Below are 23,017 nucleotides of genomic sequence, written 5' to 3'. Positions count from 1 at the left end.
AGGAAAATTCTGGATGAAGGTGGTACGGCGGCTATCATCCTCCTGGACCTCAGCGCTGCATTTGACACCATCAACTATAACATCTTGACCCGTAGACTCAGGAGTCTTGGGGTGACGGGGGTGTCATCACCTGTATGCAGTTCTTCTTAGAAGACAGCTCCTTTCAGGTCTTTGAAGGAGATATCATCTCTAAACACATGTCTCTCAGCTGCGGTGTGCCTCAGGGATCCTCCCTGAGTCCCATACTGTTCAATGTTTGCATGAGTCCATTGGCAGAGATGGTCTGTCCATTTGGCATAAAGATCGCTACCTATGCCGATGACACGCAGCTCGTGGTGGCCTTAAACCACCCTGAAAAGTAATCTGGCGGCCTAGGCCACTGCCTAGAGAAGGTAGCCAGATGGATGGAGCTCTCTTGCCTGAAACTAAATGGAGACAAGACGGAGCTTATGCTCCTCGGCAACTCGCCACTCTTCAACTTAGGGCTGCTATGGCCAAATTGTCTTGGCCCCGCTCCAGAACCAAAGAACCAGATTAAAAACTTGGCCATATGGCTGGATCGCTCCCTCAATTTTGATTATCAGGCAGCGAAATTATCGGCCACGTGCTATGGCACCCTGAGGATGCTCCGCAAAATACTTCCTCTCCGCCTGTTCCAGGCAAGAGGGATAATGGTCCAGGTGCTTGTCTTATCACGCCTGACAATGGGAATGCCCTTTATTTAGGAGCTCCCCAAGCCACAATCTCCAAGCTACAGATTCTTCAAAATTGCGCAGCTCGCCTGCACTTCCAGATCCCCTACCGGCAATCCACCAAGCCAGCACTGAAGAGCCTTCATTGGTTGCCTATTATGGAGAGAATCAAATTTAAGGCTATGTGTATCACGCATAAGTCCTTCTGGGGGAATGGACCGACAATCAGTCGATCTATGATCACCCCCTACCACCCAAACAGAAGCCTCCGTTCGGCTGCCCTCTCACTTGCCGTGCTTCCTAAAATAAAGAGAGCTAGAAGTGGCGGGCGTTTTTTTCCTCCAACTCTGCTAAGCTATGGAATGCTCTCCCTTCCCACATACAGGGGTAGCCCAACCTGATGCCCTTCCGGAGACTTCTTAAAACCTGTTTTTTCCAGAATTCCACTTAATCATATGGTCCTCTTTGTCCGCTCCTATCAAGCGCGGGATCCCACACCAAGTTAAAATCTTCTCCCAATACTACTTCCCCCTGAGCCTGATGGAGCTGATCTTGAAGAATCACACAGAGAAACAAGTCTTGCGCCTGCACATTTAAAAAATAAAGGACCTCGCTCCCCTGTAACCATTACAAACCGTCCTCCAGGGTCCCACACCACATCAGGCAATTTAGTGTTAAATCCCTGCTTAAAAATGATACCCACCCCTAGTGTCTTACTATCTGTATATGCCCTGTATTGGGAAAGATATTGGGATGTTTCATGCGGGGACAATCTTCCCGGAGCAGGTGGGTCTCCTGTAGAAAGATTATGTCTGGGTTTTGGTGAAGAAGATAGCGCCGTACCTGTTTTCGTTTATTGGTGTAGTTAAGCCCCCTCATGTTAAGGGAGAGACGTTTATTTGGATTCAGGGACCCCATGTTGTAGCAACAAAGAAAGATAAAATAGGCAAATGCAGGAGTGTTCTCGTAGTCCTGTACTTGCAAAGAAGTGCAGACACATCCAGTAGAAGCAAGAAATCTCAGATTACGAACCCAAGCACCCCTGAGGTCTGACAAGTAGGACGGATCTCAAACCCAAAAGAACTTGTTGAATGGTAAAAAACGTATTCTGTTAAGTTAGCCTCTACTCCTCTTCCATTTTGTCTACCAGCCCCCATTTTTGTGTTTCTGCGGGGACTTTCAGAAAGTCAGAAGTTACGTGTTCACTGAAAGCTGGTTGTACTGATAATGCTCGGCTGTCAGAGTAAGCAGCCCTGCCCTGCCAAAGCACCTACGTGCACAGATGTCTAATCTGTTTGCCCACCAACGCCTGTAACCTCCCTTGCCTATCTACAAAGATGACGTGGGTAGGGGTTTATCAGGATTCAACAGTTCAGCATGTAAGCATTATACAAAGGGGTTGTGTAAGGGGTTGTGTAAGCATTATGTAACAATGACGAAGTGGTTTCAATGTGTTTCACGAGGCACCGAAAAGTATAAATGCCATGTGTGAACTTGTACTTGTTAGCCCCCTCCCTCCGGCACTTGCAGTGTCTGAGTGATGAGACTCATCTCATGAGATATAATAAACTTGTATTTTGTTACACTCCAGTGTCGATCCTCATTTACTGAACCCGTAGACAAGAGGGTGTCCCTGCACAGGTGAGACTGATAGGAATCTCACTTCTACAATCTGAAGCGGCCAACGTGGCCTAACATGTTGGGGCCCTCCATCCTGGGACAGGGGAGGAAGTTCTTCCAGGTCCATAGAGGTGTCCCCTCAGGTGGAGAAGCGCCCCAATAGGAGGGAAGAGGCAAGACAGGCAAGGAAGAGCCAATATCAAAGCAATCTGTGAACATGTGTCTACTCCATAAGTAGAACACAGAGTAATGCAGAGAGTAATGCAAGAACAAAAAGTCCAGTCCGAGCCCGCGGGCCCTGCATAAGGAAAGAAAAAGTAATTAGTAATGTATATTGGCCGCCCTGTTAAAATTGGTCCCGTTTGTCCCAGTTAGAGTCAATTGTCAGAGTTGGAGTGTTGAGAGGATTCCTGCTTCCTGTTTTGATGGTGGGATATAATTTCTTCCTTTGCTACTCGGAGGGCCTTAACCTTACCCAGATATTCTCTGCTGCATCTGCCCACCGTGCTCCATTCTGGGCACCCCTGATCCCTCTGTTCTGGAGGCGGGCGAGGTATCCCTCCCCGGGCGCAATCCGGAAGGCCCAAAAGGCATTTGCCCTCAGCGAAGGGAGCCCACCATGCACTGTTTACCATTAAGCTGGAAGAGTAAGTCAAAAGGGTGAGTCCATTGATATTTGAGGTCCATTTATCTGAGTTTCTCTGTGACTGGTTTAAAATCTCTCCGCTTTTTAAGTATCACAGGTGAAAGGTCTTGAAAAATCTGCAAGGAATGGCCTCAAAAGACCAGGTCTGCCTTGCTCCTAACTCAGGGTTCTCCAACCTTTTATGTAGTAAGAGCTACTTATGTTCAATGAAAATCATCCTGAAGTACTAATATTATTAGAATTTTAATACTTATCATATAAGTTTAAATTTTTGTCTCAAATATATACATTCCAATCTTCATATACATATATTAATTCAACCAAGCAAAAGCTTATAATTTAGTAGGTTGGGTGGCACACCGGAGAGCTACTTATAGGTAGCTGGAGAGCTACTGGTAGCTCATGAGTTACTCATTGGCGAAGCCTGTCCTAGCTGCTTCAAAAATAGCCTCCTTTTCACACAAAAAGTGTACTCTTGTGAGATTGTCTGGGGCAGCGTCTCTCTGACCCGACATAGCCGCCACGCGACGAGCGCGATCCAGGAGCAGCAGGAGAGCCCCTGTGCCACCCCGAATTGTCTGTAGGCGCTCCATGGTGAAAGTCATGGTATTATAGCCCTCTGCACCCCGTGGGACACCCCAGATTCGAAGATTGTTCCTGCGACTCCGATTTTCTAAATCTTCCTGCTTGGCCTGGAGTTCAATTTGTTGGTCTTCTAGGATACTAACACAGCACATACGCGTCTCCTGATCCCCTGTGCAGGAGTCCATTGTTTGAGGTTATCTACGTGTGTGTCCACTTCCGTGATATCTCTGCGCAGATCTTGCATGCAACTTTTGAAACCTACTTATAAGGATCCGATTTTTAGTTTAATATCATTTAGGAATTGGGCTATTTAGTCTTGGGTAATCGGCTGCGAAGTCGCAGCCTCGAGGGCTTGTCTGGAGCATTCCCTTTAGTGCACATGCCTTGAGATGATGATTTGGACCATAAACAGACTACAAGACAGTCTTTGGAGGATTTGCCCCTTTACATAATATCGTGGGAGCCACTTTGAAGGAACTTGAAGGAGTCGGTCACAGGATTCCGCCGTGAGCACAGGAAATGGGGTCTTGTGGACCCACGGATAGCTGCGGAGGAGGGCAGCCCCAAAGGTGAGGCCAGCTGTGAAGTGTAGTGCCCAGAATTCTCACCCAAATTGGGGAGCAGAGCACCATACAGAGGCAGGGGGCAGCCAGGGAGCGCTCCGTTGATACCCCACTATGACCACCCCTTGTCCAAAAATAAGTCTGCCCATGTCTGCAGCAAAAAGTACATTTGAGCCCCAGTGAGGTAGAATCTGACTGGGATAGGCTGTACTACCACCAGCAGGAGCCAATATGGGGTACAGGCCAGCAAGTCCCCACACCACAGTCACACTCCACAGGTTTTGTCATGGTCGGTGTAGGTCAGAATTCACACTCCTTCCAGAGAATCCTCAAAAGCAAACTAGGGCAAATGTATGAGGGTTGGATAGCAGGGGTGATGAAGTCTCTGCGGGCAGGGAGCCCCTAAGAGTCTCATGGCCACTCCTAGGGCCACATGGGATTTAGGCCATCACAGGAGGGTAGTGTGTAGCAAAGAGGCCTCAGGCAGCATGTAGCAGGTGAGGAAGGCACACACTCACCTGTTAGTGAAGAGGAGAACCTTGACAGTGAGCGGTCGACTCCCATCCCGTTGGGGCGAGGACAAAGGCAGATCCCCCCCCACACCCGGGTCAGTTCAGAAGGCCCCAGCTAGGTGACAGCCCAGTACCACACCAATCTGCTCTGGTGCGTGTCACTGCTAAACGTCCCAACCCCGTCCACAATACACCACAGACCGGAAGACTGAGAAATTCATAATCTGCCTGGGGAATCAAAAGGCAGATCCCCCGCCACCCACGCCACACTCCTCCCACACTGGCAGCAGGAAATAGAACCAGCACATGTGCAGGGAAATAGAGGGGGGTCAAACATGCAAGTCTTTTAGGTCTGAATGCCATCATGCACCCCCAGGACCGTATTAGGGCAGAGTCACGTTTTCACCTCCAGGCCTCACCGTGTTCGCCGTCTTGCAGTTCCTGTTTCAGCCATGGCAGCACTTGGCCTGCCCAGTTGGCAGGGGCCCACTGGGACCAGATGGTGTCCCTGTAAGGAGAGGGACAGTCGGGAGCCCGCCCCATCAGGATATCAAGAAGCTGACAATGAGGGCAGTCACGGATGCAGATCATGCAGCAGTTAGACCCAACGCAAGGGCCTGTGAAAAAGTGCAATAGGGCATGCTAGGCCCCGCAGCTCCTACAATGCTCCAGGCCTCCACTTTCATTCCGATGGCAGCGCTGCACAGGTTCCGGCCGGGGCCCCAATGTCGCACAACTGGCTGATTGTAGATGCTGGAAGGGGCTCCCCGAGCCACGCAGGAATTAGTTGGCCCGGGTCTATTCCAGGCCCCACGGCTCAGCTAGGAGCTGCAGCTGTCCCCAAGTGAAGCTCTGAGTGAAGGCTAGCTGCATCACCTATCACCCATACGGGCCGCCGTGATCGCCCCAGGGGTCTCAAATGCTGGGTGGAAGGTTCCCCCGCAAGGATCCGCCGGGCGGACTGACTCAGTGCAGCTCTGCGACACCTAGTCAAGATGGCTCCTCTTTCCTGGAGCGTGACTGCACATGAGGCAAATTGTTCCCTAGCCCCCATAGAATGGCCCAACTCTGTGCCTGCCAGAATGTCACAGGATGGTAACGGGCCCTGCAAGTGGAGCCAATAAATGCTTCAAAGGCCCACAGGAACCAGGACCTGAGACGTTTCGCGTCTCACTCTATTCCCAGTAAGGCCATGCCCTGTTAGAAGGCTTTTGACACCATAAACGAAGCTCTATGCTCAGCACCTGTCCTGAGACACCTGACTTTAGTAAGGAATTCATTATTTAGACAGATACCTATGAACATCCCCAGGGCGCAGCCCTGGAGTGCCATTGAGAGGAAAGCCTTTGCTATGGTTTGGTCCATGAAGAAGCTGAGACCCTACCTGTTTGGGACTCACGTCAGAGTTCAAACTGACCATGGGCCACTTAGATGGTTGATGCAGATGAGAGGAGAGAACCCCAAGTTATGATATGGTCCATTTTCCTACAGGTTATAGACTTCACCGTGGAACACAGACCTGCGACTGACCATCCGAATACAGATGGCCTTTCCAGGCTCTTCCACTTAGATGATGAGAACCACCAGGATAAGGGTTAGTTGCTTATCACCAGGGGGAGCATGTAAGGAAATGTCTTTCTGTATGGACATCCCCACGTTTTTGGACTGATGCTGCTGTTTTTAAGGCTCTGAGGCCTGCTAACCAGACCAGTGCATGTGCACTTGTCCATAAACTAGTATGTTGAATTGGCTTGCACCCAATTAGCTAAGCTAGCTTACTTGCAAGCCCCTAGTAAATGATACCCTGGATACCCAGGACATACAAATTAGAGGATTCCCACAGGGATTGCAGCACTGGTTAAGCACTATGGGTGGGATATGACTAAAACAAGACTCTCAGCCCTCCATCTGCAGGCTGGTAGAGCAGTTTAACTGCTGGCTCGACTTTGCCATTTAAAGTAATAGCAAAGCCAGACGTCCTTCTGGTATATGTGTAAGTCACCTCTATAGCAATTCTATTGAAACTTATGGCTGGGTGCAATGGGCAAAGCATGTAACTTTACAGGCCTTTGACAGTGAAAACGCAGAACTGTTGTTTTTACTGTGGAAAAGCTTGGTGTCCCAATTGGAGATTGCAGAGTTACATGCTGACCCACTCAGCAGTGCTAACTCTGGAACAGTTCAACCAAAGTGGCTCATTCAAAGTATCAAACGACTTGTTACATTAAGCCCAACTTGATTCTCAGGTGGAAATTAATATAACAAGTTGCAGTATGCAACTGTAGCAAAGTTGCCACTTTGTTGCCTTAAGTCCCCTGTGCTCATACTGGTTGCACATGAAGTCCAGTCGCCAAGACAGATTTCTGCCCTCCTAGGGAGATGTGCTAGCAGCGCCCACCAAAGGATGCACTAGGGGTCCTCTCTGGAAGGTGGTGTCACCTCCCTCCTGCAGGAAGCCATGCGGGAGTTGGCCCAAAAGGTGAGCTTCAAAAAAGAAGCCACCTTTGAAGGGCAAATGGGCAACACTTGGGAGAGGGGCTGCTCCATTTCTCAGGCAGATAGGCTGGCACTTGGGAAAGGAGAGGAGAAACCACTTGCCAAATCAGTTTCCCAACGGTGTGCAGCCCCTTTGGTAGCCACATCTCTAGGTTGGGCTATGCATCTCCTTACGCTGGGGGAAGGGTCCTACCATATTCGAAGTGGGCAGAATGGTTCATTCTGGGATGCCCAGAGGTCACACTTTGAAGGAAGTGGTCATCAGGTGAGAGGGCATCCAGTAGCCTATTTGCTACCAACTGCATCTTGCTCTGAGGGCGTTTTTTGAGCTTCCGTTGACCACATTGCATCCACAGCATCCTTTGAGCATCTTCAGCATCCTTCATCCCATGCATCAGGACCACTTCCATATGAATGGCCTGCAAAGACTAAAAGCACCTGGAACTGACAGAAGACTGCTTCACCTGCTGAGGTAACTGTTTCTGAGGACCTGGTTGGTCCCCCTGACTGGCTCTCTACTGGGTCGCCTAAAGTAATTCTAAGTGACCACATTCCAACTAGTGCAAACTTTTTGGTGATAATGTTTCTAAGTGTGAATTTTTTTTAATTTGCCAGTGCTTTTTTGCGGTTGAGTGAAACAACCCGATTTAGTATATCTTGTAAATTCTATATATCTGGAACCCTCCAGTGGGTCTTTTTCATTGTGGTGTCTAAAAATACATAAAAATATAGTCTATTTTTATAAATTGGTTTAGGGTTTCCTTGGTGTCTTGTCGATTTCTTCAATTGTTTTGATGCTCTTTAAATGCTTTACACTTGGTCCTTCGTATAAGCCTTGCACTTCAGAGCCACAGCTACCTAAAATTAAGCTAAAGGTTTGACAAACGAAGCCTAAGTGTCCTAACGGGGTTGGTAAGTGTATTACACTGTGAGGTCAGACAACCACACCATATAATAAACCCCATTTCCTCACAATATGAGTGTATGAATGTCATGTACAAGACATTGGGGTTCTAGTATACATATACTAATTGCTTAGAGTGGGGAATAACAGAATTTTGATTATTTTGCAGTTCTACAGAAGCCAAGTACAAACTATAACCATGGCCACTGGAATTGCACCAATGTATGTGGCGGGATTGACTAAATTATACAGCAAGGTAAATCACGCAGCATAAAACAGTACATTTTTTGCTGGGATTACTTCATTATTTTGTAATTTTTACACATGCTAATACTGTCTCGGCAAAGGTTTCACCTCATTATCATTAGTGCCAGTTTAAAAAAAAATACAGAAAAATCCACTAAAATATGACAAGTTAGCCTTTGCGAAGGACCTTCCACTACGCATGAACACGTCTTCAGGTTGTAGTAACTTTTGATCCGTTTAAGCTAGACACCATTTCTTGTTTAAATCTGCAGATTATGCAGCAGATGATCGATTATGGGGCAAATGCAGCAAATCAAAAACTGTGCTAAAATACCTTCGATCGCAGAATCGCATAAATCCAGCGGGCCCTGACCATAACTCGTCTTCCACAAGACAGTGTGAAGTGACGGAGGTTAAGGTAGCTATTCAAACACAGGAACTCATTTAGAGTTTGGCGGATGGGTTACTCCATCACAACGGCCTGCCTTATTACAAGTGCATTATATGGTAATAAGGTGGACAGGATATCTCTCACGTATGTAATAGAGTGTCCGTCCACAAAATCAGGCCTACAGGGAAAGTTCTAATGTACATTTATATTTGAGTTGCTTATTCTTTGTATGAATAGTTGTCAACAATTACCGGTTTCACAATAAAGTGCAGTGATTAAGGAGAGTTGGTTAGATAAACACTATGCTAAGGCATATCCTTTCACAATTACAGTTAAGCTTAGAACCCTTAACGACAAGTTACTTAAGATATCTCTATGCCTTGTAGAGTTCCTTGACCAACAGAGGTGACAAGGCAGAGTGGTGGATTCCTGTGTCTCAGTTTTGACTCTTATCCCAGTCCCCTTTCCCTGCTTCTACCACTGGCCCTCATATTTCTGTGTATGTGGTCACTGGTGGGGGTGGTGAGAGACAGAAAAGAGCATCGCTTCCACTGTATTCTGCACAGAAGGTTAGTGCATCCTGGCAAAGACTTGTAAGGTGTATAGCGAATTTCGTTCCCTCACAACTGATTTTAGCTAGGCTGGGAAAAAGGTCACACACAAAACATTAAATTAACTGAGACAAAGTTGGGCTGTGAAGTGTACGTAAATATAGTGTCCAATACGATAATCAGTCATTTAATATTGATCACTAGACTAAGAAAAGTTCTGTGGTATCAATATAGACCTTTAACCACCACCATATCATATAAAAAAAATGTTTGTTGTCTTTTCAAAATTCCCACCAAGTTATATCAATTGCTGCTGTTTGCCTAACATTTTCCAGGCAGAGAAATATATATGTAAAAATTATATTGGAGTACTTGCAAACGCAACCACTATTTTATTATGTATGTCTGCAATGGTATCATATTCCTTTGATACATGTAAGGCAATGGCCGGCAAGGTAGAAGTCTAGTTAATGTTTTTAAGACTTTTTGGAAAATGGAACACATAAGCGAGAGTTATTTCAATGCTTAATATTTACTATTTCATTTACATTCATGTGATATATTACATAAAGTGTACAAGTAATATACAGAATGCTGGCCCGGTTTTCGCACCGATACACATTTATTGTGTCAAAGACTAAAGTACGACAGAGAGAGTGGCTGATTAATCGCCTTGACTCTCTGGCTTACATAGAATCAAAGGGAGAACATATATTGCAAGGACATTACCATGACTTAAACCATCAGAGGCCCTTTCACCTGATAGATTCTTCAGGACACAAGCCTATGTCCCTTCTACTCACATGAGGTCGGAATATAACGATCTTTATATCTATGCTGTCTAGTGTACTTTTTCCCGAGAAAGACCCGTCGTGACACATTTCATCTGTGCAAACCATAGGGTGGAAACGTCGGCAGTTATCCCCGCTCATGCCCCACATCCCGCTCAGCCTTATGAAAAAATGAAACAGAAAGCATTGAGCATATTTGTAAAAATTGTTTAGGGGTATATCCTTCATTTGAAGTCCTGCATTCTGTATATTACTTGTACATTTTATGTAATATATCACACGGTCACTGATATCGCGTACTTCACCTTAATTACATGTCTCCATTTGAAAATTTGAACTGTTTATATTTGATAGCCAGTAAATGAATTAGTAAATATTTAAGCCTGGGTGGTGAACTCTGCTCCGCTCGCGGAGTTTGCGGAGTTTTCCGCACTCTGCGTTACGTGGAGCTCACGGAGTTCCTAAAACTCCGCGTAGCTTTGCAGAGTTTTTTTCCTTGCTCCCGTTCGTCAATGTCATTGGCGAGGGAGGAAAATCCACCTCTATTTTTCCTCGTTCGCGATCGTCAACAGCAAGTTGGTGAGCGCGAGCTTGGAAAATAAACCTCCTGATGAGATTTATCAACGCGGGGCAGTCAGGTTTCTCATAGCGATTGGTCGCGTATGCTCGCGACCGCTTGCATTGAGGAACTGCCCATTCGCGTTGAGAAAGCTGCCGAGTAAAAATCTATTCGAGCGGCAGAAAGGAAAGCAGCGCCCGCTTATGCTGTGCATGCTGCTGTTCACAATGATCGCTCAGTGCAGACAAGCATCCGGCACTGAAAATCACAGCGAACGGCATTTTTCTTTTTTTTTTACTTCGCGGAGTTTCGCATAGCGCAACTCCGCAAACTCTGCCCAGGGTTATAAATGTTGGGAATTGAAATAACTCTCGCTTTTGTATTACATTTCCCAAAAAGTCTTAAAAACATTTTGTAGACTTCTATCTTGCCGGCCATTGCCTTACATGTATCAAAGGAATTTGTTTGTGTTCCCTGACACAACCACTTGTAGTCCTTGTCGATAATTCCCTGGTTCTGAGGGTTACTGGGTTACCCCATTGACTGTAACAATGCAATGGTATCATAAGCAGGATAGATTGCTTTTTTTTTATAAAGTACATAGCATTATAACTTTTTTTTCCAGTTTTGGGACATTTCATAATTTGGTGTTATAAATTATCTGCAATCATTATGCTTGTATGGACATTAGATGATCTTTTAAACTGTTCATAAATAAAAAAAATAATCACCTCGGGTCCGTGCAGTAACTTCACGGGCTAATCTCTCAGGTTCTTGTGGTAATGTCACAGTCTAACCTCATCTTCCTAGAGTGTTGTCATTGGAATGATGTCACACTCTGATCCCAGGTTTCTAGCCTAAGGTCACAGCCTGATCTCCACTTCCTCGTGTAATGTCAAGCCTAACTTCATTGTGCTGGAGTGATATCATAGTCTGACCTCTGAACCTTGCAGTGAGATCACAGCCTGAACTCCTGGGTTCCGGCAATGATGCCAAAGCCTTATCTCAATTCCCAGAACGCTGTCGTACTCTGAACTCAGGTCCTTGCTAGTATCTGATGTCATGTTCTGAGGTCACATTCTGACCTCATTTATGTTATCTGACATCACAGTCTGACCTGAAATGTCTCTCCTGATTTCATAATGCGCTCAGGTTCTGGGAATGCTATTGCAGTCTGGCCTCTAGTTCCTGTAATGATGTCACAGGTTGACCTCACCTTCCTAGAGTGTTATTTATTATACCATGGTCTTGGGTTCCTGCAATGAGGCCACAGTACAATCTATTGGGTTTCTTTGGAGATGCCACAGTCCAACTCATCTCCCTAGAGTGATATCACAGTTTGTCCTCGTGTTTCCGCTGTGATGTCACAGTCCAGGTGCAGCTTCACAGATTGAAGTCACAGTACTGCCTCAGATTCAAGGAGCGATGTTAATAGTCTGACCTCAGATTCTTGCAGTGAAGTCACTGTCTGAACTCAGGGCCCCTGTGTGAATGCACAGCTTGACCTCAGAGTGCTGTAGTAATGCCCCAGCGTAATGCCAGGTTCTTAGAACGGGGTCAGTCTGAGGTCAAATTCCTCAGGTGATGTCACAGCGTCACATTACATTTTTGCAACGTCACAGACTGATGTAAGGCTACTGTAGTAATGCCACAGATTGATGTCAGCTTGCCTTAGTGCTGTCACAGTCTGATGTCAGATTCTTGCATTGGTCTCACATTCTGATGTCAAGTCCCTTGAATGACATTAGGGCATTACTCAAATATTCCTGAAATGGAGGTAATAGACCCAAAACGTCAATAGAAAGGATACAATATGGCCCGAAATTTCCACGAAATTCATTTGAACTCTTCCAGGTTTGTCTCAGTCAGAAACATCAACCCTTTCTAGTTCAAAGGGATGGAATCTCCCAGGACCGGGAAGGCATAGAGGCTGAAATTAGGAATGTGGCTGCGTGCCTGGTGGAGTCATACCTGGGGACCTACATGAGGGAGACGCCTTCTGAAGCAGGAGCCCTGCAGCCCCTGCGATGCAAGGTGGGGGGCAGGGGGGTGCGACCACTCAGGTGCCCAGCAACCCTTGAGGGGGCACCCATTCAGCCCTCCGCTAACAAAAAGATGCGAGATGTGGGAGACTCGGGCGCCTCTTCACATTCTGTAGGGCGGGGGGGGGGGGCATTATTTTTCTGAAACTGAGGTCCTGGGGACCCCTCCCGCCACAGAGCCCACGCTTGAAAAGAACAGGGAGGGCAGAGATATTACGTAGAAAAGGGACGGCGCCAGGAAAGAGTTTCTGGGAAAAGCAGCTCGAGAAGAGCTTGTGAGGGAGCCCCTCAGGAGACGCTGCGCAGGTCGCGCCTCTCAGTCAGAAGAGGTCCTCGTGTAGAGCCTCAGAGGAAGAGCGCACAAGGGGGCGCCTCACGAAGAGGCCGCCTCAGGCGGAGGCGCTCGGGCGTCAATTCTCGGGGGCCTCGGAGGGTCTCCTCCGGCAAAGCGCGTCATTAGTCCCTCAGGAGGAGCACCGTAGGAAGAGCCCCAGGAACAGCTCCTCTGACGAATCCCTCCAAGAGGAAGGTCCCGGAGAAAGACCCGCTGAAGGGACGCAACTGAGTCCAGGCTGCTCTGCTCTTCCCTTCCCCAGAGTAGTGCCACTGAGTGCAGCCCCGCACTCAGCCAGGTCGAGCCTGTGTGGTCATCTGCTGCTGGGCACTCATTTCATCCCACCACAGCTCCTGATTTCATCCCACTGCAGCTCCCTCTTTAATCACATGTATCTTGTCCTCCCTTTATATTTGACCCCATCCGACCTCTTGACATGTCTCCTGATATCATATTAACCCTCTCTCCAGTTGATTGTCCTGTCTCGGTGTCAAGGCGTCTTCTCATGTTTCCCTACTTCAATTACTTCCAGCGTCTTAACTGTTGCTGGGATAGTTAAATACATAATTGTTCAGGGTTCAATGGACCCCTCGGGGCTCTTGGTCCCGGTGCCATAACACCTGCTGCACCAATGGTATCTACGCCCCTGATGCAATTTCACTCCGCCTTGTCCTATAGTCTCATAATTATATTTTTCGTCCCATCTCTTCATTGTATCCCTCTCGGCCTTGTTCTTCTATCCATGGCAAGAAATTACAAGTCATTCCCGCCCCCTTAAATTCACCCATAATTGACAGAGCGACCCTCTGCGCGCGTCTCTTCAGAACGTGACGTTAGCACTGAAGACCGGCCATGTGCCCTGACCGCGTTGCCGCAAGCGCCTGAAAGCCAGCCCTTCAATGAGGTGAGGCTTAGTCTTACCTGGCTCTGCAGAGATGGGCGGGGTCCAATCATTGTCCCCAGCCCCCTCTTTCCCTGCCCATCGTGTCCGGGACTCTGGACGGGTCTCCGGGGCACTCCCTGGTGTGAGTGAAGTACGGCAGGGCAGGAAGGAGGGTCAGGGGGCAGGACTGCTTTCTTTGCAAAGGGCACCAATTCCCTGTTCATCACTGCCCACCCCCCGGACATTTCCGGGCGAGATGCCAGCTGTCCGAGCGAGCTTGGCATGAAGAGGTCGCTTGTTGCCCTCCCACAAGGGGTGGGGATCCCAGCATACCAGCCCGGCCGCCCTCACCCGGAATATTCTGACAAGTCCGCAGCATTCCATCTAGCCCTTCTAGAAGATTCCACGACATTGAGAACATTCTGACCTGCCCGTGGGTCCCGGGGCCCACCCAGATGCCCGCATCCCACTGGGACCTCCCTGAGGCTGCACCCCGCCCTGGCTCCGGTGAGGTAAATGTCACCTTCGCCACGGATCTCCAAGGATGCCACAGCTTTGAGTAGCGCTGTATTTATTTCCTGAAAGATACAGCATCTCATTACAGGATGACAGTCACATAAGTATGTGAGTTTCGCTGGGAGACAAGTTATAGTTCAGCAGGAATAACAAAACACCAGCCATCGAAAGGTGAAAAATATTTGAATGATGACTATACATCATCTAATATTCTCTGTCTTTCCCCGGCCAAAAATGCCTACATTTAGCTAGGAATAAGTGAACACACCCCACTAACTGTTTTTTCCCTCTTGTGTCTTATAGTGCCGATGTAGGCAGCCCCCCCCAGACATGATGAACATAACAGGCACTGCATAAATAATCACAAAAAAGCAGGTTTGCTGGAAAACAATATGCTGCAGGTTTATTACATACAAAAGTATGCCAATGTGGTGGGTTACCTTACGGGCAATCCAAGGGTGGGCAGCGGTGACTGACCTAAGCTGCACTGCCTGCCTGATGATGAAAAAAACTGCACGATGGCCAACCCAATAGGTGCTACCATCTACCTGGGGGATTTTGCCTAGTAAATTACCGTGGACCCCCAGTCCATGACCTTACTCACTCTTTTTAGGTCTCGCCTGAGCCAGCGCATGCGCTCTGCAAGACATGTTGGGCCCGATTCACAGAATTAACTTAAGACAAAATCCTAAACTTAGTACCATTTTGGTATTCACAGAATGCACTTACTACTTCTGGTATTCACAGAATGAACTTACTACTTTTGCGATTCACAGAATAAACTTACTACTTTTGCTATTCACAGAATGGATTTACGACTACTAACTTTACGTCCGCACTCGGGGCGGAAATTCCGGCCCGGAGGCGGGGCTTCCGGGCCGGAGGTGGGGCTTCCGGGCCGGAGGCGGAGCTTCTGGACCAGAGGTGGGGATTCCGGCCAGTGGCGGAGATTTAACCATGGCCAAAATCTCCACCTCTGGGCCGGAAGCTCCAAGTTAGTAGTCGTAAATCCATTCTGTGAATAGCAAAAGTAGTAAGTTTATTCTGTGAATCGCAAAAGTAGTAAGTTCATTCTGTGAATACTAGAAGTAGTAAGTGCATTCTGTGAATACCAAAATGGTACTAAGTTTAGGATTTTGTCTTAAGTTTGTTTGGTGAATCGGGCCCTTAGTAAGTGAGGTTTTCAAAGTGCTACCCCATGCTTTTGGTGGGCTAGCGCTTGCGAGCATGTGCGCGTGCACGCACACAGCCGGCAGCTTTCAGCGCCCAAGGCGCCATCTGGACCCTGATTACTTTCACTTTTGCCGCTCGCGTGTTTGCCGTCGCGCGCACCCCTGCTTTCACTTTTGCCGTCTCATTCTCTTCTGTCTCTGCTGTATATTTTCACTTGCGATTTTCTCATCTCCATCTCTCTTATATTTATTTTTCCCCCCTCACTTTCTTTAGTTTTTGCTTCCCAAACCCCATATTACCCCTCTATTATCCTCTGCCCTTTATAAATATATTTGCACTCATGGTGATTCGCTTCCCGTTCAATAGAATGCCTCCCGCGAGGGCGCTCTGACTGTCTGTAATGTTTGGCACTTTGCAACAATGATTTACTTTTATAATTGTGTTACTCAACTCCCCAGAGTAGATACAGATGAGTTTTATTACTGTGTAAACACTTTTTTCATCAAACTGAATGCCTCACGCCAAGTCGCCGACAGCTGCGCTTGGTTCAGCTCGCTGGTCACGCCCTCCAAAATATCTTTCTTTCTTTCTTTGATGCTTTCTTTTCTTCCCCCCAAGCATGCAGCGCCAACCCTTTTCTCTGCATTGCACTGTCCCGTCATCCGAACTTGCTTGCACTAAACGCTCCCGCTTCTTCCGGTGCAAGTGTGGTTTCCTGGTGAGCAGCAGACTTCCCGGGTCGTCGGCGAGGCTGAACCACTGTTCCGCTCCTTCTGCAGTCAGCTTCTCCTTCGCTCCTGCTCACGTTGCTGGTTCCGTCTCACGCCTGCAACCCACCCCGCAGGCTTGGCATCAATGCCATGTAGGACTTGGAAACCCCTCCGAGGCAGCCGCACTCGTCGCCGATGGGCCACAGATGACCAGTTCCCGCCAGTTATAGCCGCCGCCAATTCTTGATCTGCGCAGGCCTCCCGATGACGACTCCCTGCTTGGAGCCGCTGACTTCGCTGTTCCTCCTGGCGATTCCTCAGCATGTTCCTTCTCGCGGTCTTGCTGGGGGGGCTGAATCTGCACTTCTTTGACTCTCTGGAGCTGGGGTTTTACATTCCAGAAGTGACTTTTGTTTGCTTCTGTCTTCTGTCCAAAATCTTAGAGTGATAGCAGATTCTGTTTTCTTTCTTCTTTTGCTTTTGTTTTCAGCGTCCTACTGTCTGCACAATCTGGCCTTTTCTCGCTTTCCATGCTTCAAAAATAGATACAGCTCTAATTTTCTACCATGCACGCACCACTCCCGGGCCATCCTTCATTTCTGCGAAGATGACTGTGAAGTCTACATTTAATTTAATTCTCTCGGTACATCCTCTCTGTCATGATAGCCTTAGCTCTTTCGAGGATGTGAACTCGCTCTCTCCATCTCTCTAAAACTAAAATCTTTTTTTTCTCCCCACTCACTTTTGTAACCCCCGTCCTTCATCTATTCTCGTTTTCATCGCATTCCTTCCTGTCTTCTGTCCAAAATCTTAGAGTGATAGCAGATTCTGTTTTTTTTCTAGTGACCACACCGTCATCCGCTCCACTCAACACGCAAGCACAGACGTCACCCAAAGATTACACTGACACTTTCATTATGGGGGAAGAACTGCTGCAGGTTTATTTCATACAACATAAGTATGACGATAAGTGGGTTATCTTACGGGCGATCCAGGGCAAGCAGCCCCTCGCTGCTCCGCCCGCCTGGCGAGCCAGCACGAACGGTGGGTCGATGCCCGGCAGTGCGGCACATTTTTTCCAGATCCTCCTTTGGATCAGTCTCATACTCCCGCCCCTTTTAACGGGGGCGGAGCGTGTTGTGGCACACCCCCGGTTGGTCAAGCCCCCCAACCGCCCGAAGGACTAACGGGGCGCCGTCGCGGTCTTCCCAGAACCTCCTTCGGCTCCCGGACCTTGGCTCGGGCACCCTTACTGTGCCTGACAGGGGTACCCTTACTGTACCGCCTGTCGCAGAGGTACCCTTACTGTACCCTTCTGCCTCCAGATCGCCCTGTAACTCCGCCTGCAACGCAAGAAAAAACATTAAAACATTCCAATAGCGCGCTGCCTCCGCCGCGCAGGGTAAGCGGAAAGGGTGGGAATTCGCGTGGCCAGGAGGAGCGGCGCAGGAAGCAGAGGAAGAACTGAGGGGGTGAGGCGCCTAAAAGGGGGGTCTAGCCTCGCCCATCCTTGTGGCACGCCTCCCCAGGACAAACCCATTGGGGGCCTCCCCTCCCCGAGGCGCGGCCTACTAGAGAGGCGGAGCAGGGGGGGAGAGGGGGGGAGGCTCCGACGGGCGGCCACTAGAAGGCTGCCCTGCTGAGTGTCCCCCTGCGTGGGACGCAGGCAGCGGCATAGTGACCACACCGTCATCCGCTCCACTCAACACGCAAGCACAGACGTCACCCAAAGATTACACTGACACTTTCATTATGGGTGAAGAACTGCTGCAGGTTTATTTCATACAACATAAGTATGACGATAAGTGGGTTATCTTACGGGCGATCCATGGCAAGCAGCCCCTCGCTGCTCCGCCCGCCTGGCGAGCCAGCACGCACGGTGGGTCGATGCCCGGCAGTGCGGCACATTTTTTCCAGATCCTCCTTTGGATCAGTCTCATACTCCCGCCCCTTTTAACGGGGGCGGAGCGTGTTGTGGCACACCCCCGGTTGGTCAGGCCCCCCAACCGCCCGAAGGATTAACGGGGCGCCGTCGCGGTCTTCCCAGAACCTCCTTCGGCTCCCGGACCTTGGCTCGGGCACCCTTACTGTGCCTGACAGGGGTACCCTTACTGTACCGCCTGTCGCAGAGGTACCCTTATTGTACCCTTCTGCCTCCAGATCGCCCTGTAACTCCGCCACAGCTCTGGGGAGGCTTCGTCGCTGCCAGAGCCCCCCTTCCTCCCTTCGCTGTTATGGGTGCCCTGCCCCTGCGAGCTCGCTTTAGTGGGCTAAATTATGGGTCCTGTTCTGTAACCCGTAAATGACAGCATTAATTTGCAACATTACTCAGAAGCTCAGGGCAGACTAACAAAGGATGTCTGTTGGCCCCACTGCCGTTCAGCTTAGACATGAATGGTGTTCCTAACTTTCTTAGCGATGCCACTGCAGATCTTCCTAACGTAATTATGGGAAGATCTAGCACCTACATATGGAGCCAGAACTGAACCATAGCTGAAATACTTCAATCCATCTATTCCCTTCATATCCTAGCACAAAAGGTTTTAATTTCCACTTTGTCTACAAAGGTGATGTATTGATAGCGTCATGGTTCCCGGATTGCTGCTGCTACGAGGATTGCATGATTTCTCGGCAGGGCAAAACATCAACGTAACTGCTATATGGACGCCTTTTATCATGACTCCAGATAAAGCCAATATGACTGACTGAGCTGCCGAAGAATACATCTCTCAGCTCGAGGACCCGAATTTGTGAACGTTTCCCAGCTCCCTGGCTCCAAGGAAAGGCTGAGCGAGAAGAGCAACACCTAAATCTGTTTCTCAGGCTGGAAAATATGGCATGGGTAACAAGGCATTGGTGAAATAAGCGCTTATGGACCTGCCCTCCTATTAAGATTTTCAATTGGCCAAATTAGGGGCCTTCCTGGCTTAGCAGTGTGTTCCCAACAGCTACAGCACAACAAGCAGGGTGAAGGTAACGTGTGAGTTAACCACTTTCCCTACGTATATAAACACAAGCTGACATCACGAGTATCTAATGAGGGGATGGGCCCTTAAAAACTGTGAGCATCAGACAGTATGGGGGCGACAGCCTCTGTCCATGTACTCTCCCCAGCACGCGGGAAATATATGCTCACTGTCCCTGGCTGCTTCATATCACTGTCTCTGAATGGTTACTGCAACAAACCTTAGCTGGTGACAGCATTGTTGGCAGATGATTCGCTGAGACAATCCCACCTCCTACAGCATGCCAGACCAAATAAATGAACAATCGATAAAACTGCTAACTCTGCCATGTTTACCTTTTTGGCCATTAACTCCCTAAGTTTGCTTAATGTCATTGGAAAGCAGCACATTTCTGGTCATGTAATTTCAGAAGGTATTAAGCCCCTTCCATTACTAGAAAGTTTACGTGCAAAATTCAAGAGGTAAGGTCGCTCTCTGCTCTCTCAATTATTACCATGTAGATGAGGGCATGCCATTCCGGGGTGTCTGGTTGAAGTATGCATCGGTAATTGACACTCTCCCACGTGCAGTGCTGTGAACCCAGGGGCCTAATACTGGGCTGTGTATATGCGGCCCAATATCACCATGAACAATTAGCTTGAAGTGGATGGGTGTTAATCTAGACTGGCTGAAGGCAAAACCTTTGACAATCACTCCTGACAAGACGTGCCAACGCAGGTAGAATAAAGAGTTATCAAGCCCGCCTTACTTCCTTTCCCAGTCTGACACAGGTCGAAGAAGATGCCCCTTCCAGAAAGGTCATGGCCTTATCCCTGAAGCCCATCCATACAGCATTCTACCGGAAATCTACAGCATTGCCCTGTAAAGCTTTTTTTTTTTTTTTTTTTTTGGTTCCACAATTAATTATGGTCGATATGCTCTCCCTCAGTTTGAACAAAAGCTTAGCTAATCGTACGCCTGCCTAATTCCCTGGGCTGACTGGCTTAATGCTTTACGCCTGGAATTGCCCCACCAAATGTGGCCTTGCACTGAAACTCAACTGGGTTGTCTCAACTTCCTTTTAGAGCTAGAAACGCCCCCCGTGCTCCTTGTGCTTACTAAATGGACCCGCTCCTTAGTTTCCAGCACACAATGCCCTTTAATGTCATCTGGCCCTGGTGCCTGTCAAACAACTGTGACAGCCTCAATCACCTTCATACAATAAATAAACGAACTTCAAAAGGTCGCAGAAGAGGCAAGCCAGGCTGAGTCTCGGTAGACCATGTCACTCTGGGCTTTCCCTTGCCTCCCTGTGGAACAGGGAGAATAAACTTAAAAAATGTTAAGTATGGCACACAACCCAGGCCTTCCGCATGTCTCAAAACAGCTCAGGCTGCTGACTGTCCTGTATAGACTAAGCTGCCACTATGACTGTGAGTTGCAGAAAAAACTTATACCAGCTATTTCCGAATAGCAAGGCTAAATATGAAAGGCAACAGCATCTCTTGACTTAAGTGTGGAACTCGCACTAATAGATACCTTCGAGGTGTTATATAAGACACACAGACCCAGGCCTTCAGCTTGTCTCAAAACAACTCAGGCTGCTGACTTTTCTGTATGGACTAAGCTGCCACTGTGACAGTGATTTGGAAGAAACATTACCCCAGCTGTTTTCGAATAGCAAGGCAAAGATGAAAGACAGCAGCATCTCTTGACTCTAGCGTGGAACTCACAATAATAACATTGGTAGATCAATTTCCGTGTTACACCTTCCTACAAGCTGACCATTGCATTATGGTTGAGACTGGGTTTTAGGCTGAACCTTTGACATATTTGTACTCCTGCTAACAAGATAACATATATATATATATATATGTATACCCTCCCTTATTCTGTTGCACCACTCGGGACACATAACTTTGTCACTTCGTACCTACAGGGATGGAGCTACTGCCAAAGAGATTCCCCCTAGTACCAGATTACCCTAATAAATGCTGGATTTTGGGACAAAGAAACCAGAGAACCTACATGGCTGAGTGAAGCGGCCTCACGATTTTTGTGACCGTGCAGTGCAGGTACGACTGCCCCTCAAAGCCCTACATGTGTACATATGAAAAGCTGATGTATTGCCAGTGGCGCAGGAGTCTCATGTAGGTATTCAACTGGTCTCTAAAATTATCATCATGACTTGAAGTTGTATAAAACCAGTAGCCCTCAAACACTGCCTAAGGACATAAGAAATGTGGGTTTTTAATCCTATTATGTGCGTGCCTATGCACGATGGTGCCGGGCCGATACCGGGCAATTGGCACTGGTGCACCACAATGCAAGCCTGCCTGTATCACAAGAAAACCTTCCCCAATTTGGACATACACACAACCGCCTCTAGTGTCCTGCAATCAGCTATTCCGAATCTGGCTAACGAAAACGACCATTGGCCAAAAGGTAAAACTACTAAAAGCTAGACCCATTGTGCTTCTCAATGCTAGTTAAGCCTAAATTGCAGCAGCAATGCGAGAGCCCCACCACATTGTCTGAATCTCCCTGGCCGCCCCCAAGGAGGCATTGCACAGGAGATGCACATTGGGAATGCTTACCATAAACCGTAATGAGTACAGCCTCTTCATATATCACCCTGGCCCCAAACCTTTCCCAGGGAACTGTAGAGAAATAAACTCATTTGCGCAGGGCAAGAAATACCAAAAGTTAGGATGAGCGTTCGTAGCTCACTGTTGACTAATGGGGCTCTAAGATAAACATTGCAAGTAACACAAGGATGCCTCTTTGGAACACAGTAACCCGCTGACCTATTTACATCCTACGCACTCTGAAATCTACCTGGCACACGTTCTTTGCAGCCAGCATATTAACCCTCTGCACTAACTACACCGAAGTCAAAACCTCCACTATACAAGTTCCTGATCTCTCTCCAGGAAGATAACGAATCCCCCGAGTTATCTAGACATTTATGTGAGGCCTGGAATTGCCACGGAAAGAAACGCAGCATCCGGTGCGCCAAAGCATAATAAACTTCCAAACCCGGCCGGATGAGACGGCAGGGAACCGCGACGGGGGACCAGATAGCTGAACATGTTGGCATGTCAAGAAAACAGAGATCGGTGGTGAGCCCTGAAAGGAATAACTGTCTTATGAGAGCAGCGCCTGCTGGGTGTGCATGGATCCTGACCGACAGTGTAGGGGGGGTTAGAAGTAACGTTATGGAAGGGTGGACACATTACAGCGAGGTACACTCAGCGGCACCGGGGCCGAACATATGCGGGGTTGGTTCTCCTCTACACACCTGGGGTGGCACTGACAAGGGGTGAGGTTTCATAAAACTAACCCTTGAGTAGGTTCAAAGGGACTGACCGTGAGCCAGAAGACGCAACCCTTTCTACGATAATGACTGGTTCCTACCCCCCCCGCACCCTCAGGGTATGTACTTCATTATTCAAAGGCCGAGCACATTAGTACCATCACGTTGCGAAACAAAACAGCTATACTACGAGCCAAGCATCATTTTTGTTTATGCTCTACATCATTTTTTTTTTTTTTTTTAAACCACTTTTGATTATTGTGTCGACGCTGCTTATTCCTGAACTAATTGTAGGCCGAATAAGAGATTGGTAAGTGACGGAGGGACTAGGCCATAACATTTTCGCCCACGGCTACATTACATATTACAAATACAGGTACTATGCGGATGCTCCCATTTCCATCATGTGGCAAAAGCAATTGTGTAGCGGTGTGGAACTACAATGCAGATCAACCACTGGAACGTTCTAATAATGTCTGTTAGCGGTGTGCATGCAGTTCTAGAATATCAAGACTCCACGTTATAAATTGCAAGTAACAAAA

General features: G+C 48.1%; 2 protein-coding genes across 9 annotated transcripts in view; one reads left to right on the top strand and one right to left on the bottom strand.

Annotated features, from left to right (window-relative positions):
• Positions 1-13,984, bottom strand: part of SEPTIN3 (septin 3) — an 84,349-nt gene extending 70,365 nt beyond the window's left edge. The window contains exon 1 of one of the 2 annotated variants that reach the window (XM_085601079.1): positions 13,854-13,984. Coding sequence is in view for 1 of the 2 variants with exons in the window: in XM_085601076.1 (XP_085457202.1) it covers positions 13,854-13,886 (33 nt within the window). In the remaining variant the exon portion in view is untranslated. The remainder of the gene's footprint in view (positions 1-13,853) is intronic. The other variant, XM_085601076.1, reaches the window with a different exon arrangement.
• CENPM (centromere protein M) overlaps positions 1-23,017 on the top strand; it is a 461,530-nt gene that overhangs the window by 109,392 nt on the left and 329,121 nt on the right. For 2 of the 7 annotated variants that reach the window (XM_085601082.1, XM_085601081.1), the window contains one exon: positions 8,188-8,274. The exons of the other annotated variants lie outside the window; for them this stretch is intronic. In XM_085601082.1, coding sequence (XP_085457208.1) covers positions 8,218-8,274 — 57 coding nt within the window. In that variant the 5' untranslated portion in view covers positions 8,188-8,217. The remainder of the gene's footprint in view (positions 1-8,187; positions 8,275-23,017) is intronic. 7 annotated transcript variants of the gene reach the window in all.

The sequence above is a fragment of the Triturus cristatus genome, chromosome 4_2 (genome assembly GCF_964204655.1).
Source record: "Triturus cristatus chromosome 4_2, aTriCri1.1, whole genome shotgun sequence".
NCBI classification, from domain to species: Eukaryota; Metazoa; Chordata; class Amphibia; order Caudata; family Salamandridae; genus Triturus; species Triturus cristatus.
Note: the sequence above shows the minus strand (reverse complement) of the source record. Positions and strands in the feature narration are given on the sequence as shown.